The sequence below is a fragment of the Rhagoletis pomonella genome, unplaced genomic scaffold, assembly GCF_013731165.1.
Source record: "Rhagoletis pomonella isolate Grant_MI unplaced genomic scaffold, Rhpom_1.0 Rhpom_scaffold_00008, whole genome shotgun sequence".
Classification (NCBI taxonomy): domain Eukaryota; kingdom Metazoa; phylum Arthropoda; class Insecta; order Diptera; family Tephritidae; genus Rhagoletis; species Rhagoletis pomonella.
Window position 1 is genome coordinate 40,129,895 of NW_023458562.1, and position 6,258 is coordinate 40,136,152.

The window sequence follows — 6,258 nt, forward strand, 5'->3', positions numbered from 1 at the left end:
GGAAAAAATTCTAAAAAATCAACGGTAATTTTTAGCCACTTGAAACTTGCACTTTATTAGACTAAAATTGAATGGGCTATAAAACTGTGTATTCAAAAAAATTCTACCGCTTCTGAGAAAAAAGTTCGAAATTTGGGTGAAAATTTGTTGCACTTTTTTGCGGTATTTTAAAAAGTTTTAAACTTGAGTTTATGTGAGTTTTGTGAGAGAATGAACTGTATTTTAATTGAAAATTCTTAAAAATAAATAAATAAACATGAGTGGCAAACAATATGACTTTGAAATGGGGGTGCTATTGTATTGGCCAATACTGTATGTATGTTAAACAACCAGCCCCGGTGCTTCAAAAGCGAACATTGTAGCTCCGAAGAACAAGGGATATAAATAGATGTCCTGAAAGGAAGTCATCTCCGAAAATGGCGCCATATCCTTTTCCAATATTATATTAATTAGAAATCTTGAATTTAAGCTTAATTGCTTTCCGAATATTAAAGCAATATTCGCAACAAATACAACTGGAACTAAAGCTTTCCGGTTTGGTATATACAAGATCAGGCACAATTTCTATTAACATATAAATGCGATTGTCATATTCTTCCCAGTAGTAATCACCGAATCATGAAAATAACAAAAAGCAGGCGCCAAAGTGATAAACGAAAAGCATCGTATTAGATAGACAGCTGAAATTACAAAAATTATTATTTCGCATAATCTTTGATATGAATTTCAAGAGGCTTTTTACCTTAAAAATGATTACAGCCAACGGAGAGCGGGTGGACCTTCGGTCACGCCAATCATCATCGCTTCCCTCAACACGTTTGCGCCTCGCGAGTTCATACGTGCCACTAAGCTGAAAGCGCAATATTTAATTATACATATGTATGCACGTTTCAAAAACTTTCGCAACTCGATTTATTTACCAAAATTAACTTTGAATAAATTATGATAAAACCGATAATCACAGTGCTTATTATTGCAAGTAGGTAACCAGCCCTTCTGAAAGCCATGGGAGCAGGCAGGATGCCAGTTCCCAATACAGATATGATAACGTCCAGAAAAGCACCAAAATTGCTGTAAAAAATTTTTTGAATTTCAAAAATTAATGTACATGCATGCATGTTCGTAAAACAAATTTCTAGAATTTACCTAATTGGATGTGCTATCTCTCGATGTTCGTAAGGATGCACCAATATATTTGTGTATTACCATACCAATTAGCAAATACTTTAATATCTAATTTTAAGCTTTTATATCAGAGTATACACGGATTAAGGATTTTTTATGATTTATTAAAGTTATACTGTTTATAATATACATACAAATACATACATAATAATCATTACGTCAAAGCAAAAACTTCAGCGTAGTCAGAGGCTTATTACTGAAACTGTGTACTGATGGCTTCAATATTTCTGCAAGTTACTTACGTATATATTAGGTTTTTATACATTTTAAATGTACAATGTAAGTAAATGAGAAAAACGCAGATGACACCACAATGAAAAGCAACTTCGTCATTCAAGTTACCATCTGTTTATGATGATTTATGCGTAATCGTGTGCACGTAACAAGTTCTAAAACAACTTCTTAATCTGTGATAAACGAATGAAGACAAAAATGAGTGCCTAATTTAGACGCTGCGTAATAGGTAACTTCTTACGTCGACGACGAGCTAATTGCTGGCGTTCCCAATACTCATAATAGCGTTCTTGTTTCAACCATTCTTGGTATTTGTACCACCACTCTTCCCACTTTATGTAATCCTAAAGGGATAGTTGTGTTAGTTGTTATTAATTTATTCTTTAATACAATGATTTTCGTACCTTTAAGTCTAAATCGCGCAAATATCCGCGGCTTTTGTAATATTCATAACGGACGCGTACATCATCCCACGACAGCATACCCGACGGTGCTGTTGTTGCAAGTTCTTCCGGAAAATGACCAGCCGGTGCTGGCGAATACGAATAACGGCGCGGCGGAGAGCCGAGTCCCTCTTCAATCATAACTTTTAAAGCTCCCCCGGTGGAATCTTTGGTAATGCGCATATTTTCCATGTTACTACGATCAATACTCCACTGTGCCATTTTACCGAAACGTTCGGATAGTGTTAAGCCAGTGGCAGCAATAAAAGTAGGCAACGAACTGTCACTATCCGAGCCCCCCGAATCATCTGATTCCGATGACGAATGCTTCTTTCTTTTTTCTCCTTCTATTTTAATGCGCGTACGCAGCTGTGAAAAATATACAATTTTATAAATTAGTAGAATACATACATAACTCTGAACTATTTATAATTCCAATTGAAACGCAATATGTATGTACTTCTCGGTCTTTTTTCTTTTTCTTGGCAACGGCCGAAGTTGTCGAAGAAGACGAAGCAGGCTCTGGGGGCTCTGGCGGACGATTTTTGACACGTGGATCCTCAGTGGGCGAATGTCGACCTGAACGTACAAGTTTCAGACGTCCATCTGACGGTACACGATCAATACTACGGTCATGACTATACCGACGAACTTTTTCTCCGCGATACTTATCTACAGAACGCACGTTCGGAGGTGGTGGAGTAGTCGGACGAGCGTGCATACGCGACGAAGTGTGGCCGCTTGGAGGTGGTTGACCTCCACGGTATTGCAACGAACGTGAAGAAGATTTTGGCGGCGGAGAACGGGGACCACCTGGTATACGCGAACGCGGCAACGAATGAGATCTGTATATAAAATAATTAGTTTAAATTTTAATGAATATAAGTACTAAACAGTCTATACCGTGATCTATGGTGGTGTTTTGGAGAACAAACAGAGCAAGAATCATCGGAACAACTACTTACAGAGCTGTTTGATCGCGAACGGCAAGAACTCTGAAATGAAAATAAATCAAAACACATTAACATTATGTATTTGAATTGTCATTAAACCCATATGTGCAATACGCACAACATCGGTCATATCATTAGCATCTGCATTTCAAAGTGATATTGTTTGCCTCTTACATATGTTTAATTAATTACATTTAATGCCCAGTTACACCAATCAATTTTCAATTTATGAGGCAGTTCAATTTAGACATAATTTTTGTTCGGAAAATTTGTCATTTTAAATTTTAACAGCCTGATAAATTTTAACACGGATTGTTGAAACCGAGTATAAGAATTTTCAATTAAAATACATTTCATTCTCTAGCAAAGCCCATATAAACCCAAGTTCAAAACTACAAATTGAATAGGCTATAAAACTGTACTGAAAAAAATTCTATCATTTCTGCAAAAGTTTGAAGTTTGGGTGAAAGTTTGTTGAAATTTTTTTGAAGTTTCCGGGAAGTTTTTAACTTGGATTTTGTTCGAGAATGATGTGTATTTTAATAGATAATTTCTAAAAATAAATAAATAAATATAAGTGGCAATCAATATCACTATTAAATGACGGGGCTATTGATTAATCAATGCAATTAAACTTACTCTCGGCGGAGGAGACGGAGGGCGCTTTGATCGTGGTAATATTTGCCCCCGTTTATTTGGTCCCACCGGTGGCGGCGACCGTCTGCGACTAATATTAGGTGGAGACCGACGTCGACCTAACGGCGAACGCGACGGCTTCCGACGCATTGGTGGCTCCGGTGGAGAACGCGGTCGATTGTTTCCACTGCTACTACCCCCGCCCAACGGCATACGACCGCGACCCAAATCCGAAGGGGAACGCGGAGGTATACCACCACGTGGTGGTGGCGAACGAGGACGACCGCGCATGCTGTCCATGGATGGTGGGGACATCCGACGTCCTCCCATCTCAATAGGTGGCGAGCGACGACGCATAGGTGGCGACATAGGCGGAGATTTCCGTAAACGTGAACGACTGCGCGAACGCGGTGACCGTGAACGACCATATCGACCGGAAGTCGGTGGCGGACCACCAACAGGTCCCCCGACTGGACCTCCAGTAGACGAATTATAACGAAAACCCCCTTCGCGATCACTTTCTCCCGAACTGCTTTCACCTTGTATATACATTTTCTTGTAGCCGGTATGCCGCCAACGGTTGGGATCTTTTTCTTCTACCTCAATCAACTTTTTATCCCAGTAGTCATTGGTGTTTGCCCGAGCTTTTTTCATGACGTTATCGATCTCTCGACGTTTTCCAGCCGGAAGTGATGGATCTGAAATATAATGAAAAAATGAAAAGTTACATTGGGTTTTTCGGATTTCTTTAGGTGTATATATTTTAACCATAGTGTTATGAATTAGAGGTTTTTGCAAAACTACGAAATCCCTTGCAAAGGAAAAAGATAAGTTGTTATATTATTATACCTGTAATGCGGGCAACAGTAGGCTGCCTATCCATGTGAAGTTTAGGATTAATTTCTCCACGTCTGCGCGAAGTCGACATGGTGTAATATGATAATTTAAAGCGGTATAATATAAGCGAGCGAATGAAGATCAACGAGAATTACGATTTGATCGCCAATATTCGCAAGAATGAATATTCCGAAGGTCAAAATTCAACCTTACGATTAAAACGTACGTTACGCGCGTAAAACCGAAGTTGGAGACCAACTTAATCAAGCTTTTAGTAATAACGCGCACTTAAGCACTGACACAAAAAAGCTGGAAGGAAACATTGTAATGAAAAATAAGTGAACAGCACTTCAAACAAGCAAATTTATTATATATTTTTTCTTTTCCATAATTATATTAGTGGGTGGAAGCAAGGGGTGCAAAAACAAAGTATGAGAAAGAAAAGGGTTAAAAACATGTAACTTCAACAAATTTTCTGCATTTTTCAATAGAAGTAGTTATTTTTTAGCAAAGTCAGTTTATGTACATTAGAAGCAAGGCTTCTAAAAGCAGTTGCTGTCAGAAAGCGATAATCAGCGATAACGTAAAGACGTAAGCCTTTTGACCGGGATACCGACTACATACATAGCAGACACGTAATGTGCGACCGTAAACCGCGTACCGTCACGATTTTGATTATGAATATTTTATAGTTTACACATTTTGAATACGCGCGAATGTTTATAGAGCTTCACCGCAATTCTTAACTCTAAATTTCACGACGAAATAGCATATCACGAACCGGCAGTAAGCTTATAGAGTAACCGATTCCGTAAATTCAGCAACTGCTACACCACTAAAGTCACGCTGCATGCGCTATCAGCAGTATATTTTGAGTTCAACACATTTCTCGCGGAACAATTGCTTGTATTGAGATTGTTTCATATAAATCTCATCTTACTTCCCAAAACACAGTTCAGTTCTTTTTTTCTTATATTGGATTAAGATGTTCACGGCGCCCGACAAGCTCATTCACCGACACAAAGTAGCCAGAGCAAAAGGCTGCGACCGAACCATATCGACCCGATAGCTAAAACCGAGGCATACATTTTTCGCTTCGATACAAAACACACAAATGCCACACATTTTAACTGCTTTAATATATAAATTAATATATGTATTGATTACGTACGTTTTAAATACACGTTTTCACAACTTTTCTCAACGATAGCGATTTTTTTATTCCAACAATGGATTATAAAACTGCGACACGGACGCACAACACTGATTTTCAGTACTTGACGTCCATTTTGGAAATGGAAGCTATTATCGAGCGAACGAAGTCCAGATATGCTCACAATAAATCGAGTTTTTTTTCTTAGTTATCGACTTCGATAAGTGTTTCTCAATCTACAATTTGGCGACGAATGCTTAAGGCCGAGATACAGGACGGAAGCGGCTTATCGAACTTACTTCAAACGGTATAAGATATGGCCCCGTCAGAACGGGGTACTTTGCTGATGAAACCGACAGTTGAGTAGACTGTATGTGTTTGCATACAGAGCGTCAGATTGGTAGCCCTTGCGTCGACGGACCCAACGAACGTTGGCCATCACTCGACTTTTGACGCACGCAAGTCCGTCCCTGCTGACAGTTGTATAACCTAGCGTTTACACAAGACCATTCTTTGGGTAAAGTAGGCATCCAGAAAATAAACTGTCTTCGAAAAGCCAGAGACAGTGGCGAAGACATCAAGAGAAGTGTGAATATATTATTAAAAAAAAGTGTGAATAATTCCTATTGTATCTGCAAAATTGACTTCTGTGACTACGCGGCCATAAGGAACAACTGATTTTTGTTTACAGACGCAACACTTTCATTGTGGCGTATATCTACGGTACGTACAAGTACCCATTCTGACGGGCCTATAAAGATTCTGAACATTACAAAGCAGAAAAAAGTAACGGTATGGTTTACTTTTTTTCAGAGGG

At 38.8% G+C, this 6,258-nt stretch overlaps 1 protein-coding gene across 3 annotated transcripts; it reads right to left on the bottom strand.

Annotated features, from left to right (window-relative positions):
- Positions 1-1,268: 1,268 nt before the first annotated feature.
- LOC118744858 (basic salivary proline-rich protein 2) lies at positions 1,269-5,601 on the bottom strand. 3 transcript variants are annotated; one of them, XM_036478240.1, is made up of 8 exons: positions 5,460-5,568; positions 4,301-4,597; positions 3,455-4,149; positions 2,766-2,857; positions 2,323-2,707; positions 1,824-2,231; positions 1,661-1,763; positions 1,269-1,592 (listed from the first exon to the last, which is right to left on the bottom strand). In XM_036478240.1, exons 2-8 carry the CDS (start codon positions 4,377-4,379, stop codon positions 1,588-1,590), a joined length of 1,767 nt encoding a protein of 588 aa, XP_036334133.1. In that variant the 5' UTR covers positions 4,380-4,597; positions 5,460-5,568; the 3' UTR covers positions 1,269-1,587. The 3 variants fall into 3 exon arrangements, with proteins under 3 accessions (XP_036334133.1, XP_036334131.1, XP_036334134.1); XM_036478238.1 differs by lacking the exon at positions 1,269-1,592 and having other exon boundaries at positions 1,626-1,763; XM_036478241.1 differs by lacking the exons at positions 1,269-1,592; positions 4,301-4,597 and having other exon boundaries at positions 1,626-1,763; positions 5,460-5,601.
- Between the last annotated feature and the right edge of the window lie 657 nt (positions 5,602-6,258).

Bases quoted from the DNA above. Each gene is read 5' to 3' on its own strand.
- LOC118744858 (XM_036478238.1), bottom strand. From the start codon at position 4,379: ATGTCGACTTCGCGCAGACGTGGAGAAATTAATCCTAAACTTCACATG. The intron at 4,150-4,300 runs GTATAATAATAT...ATTATATTTCAG, and splicing joins TACTGTTGCCCGCATTACAG to ATCCATCACTTCCGGCTGGA. The intron at 2,858-3,454 runs GTAAGTTTAATT...TTTTCATTTCAG, and splicing joins CTCCGTCTCCTCCGCCGAGA to AGTTCTTGCCGTTCGCGATC.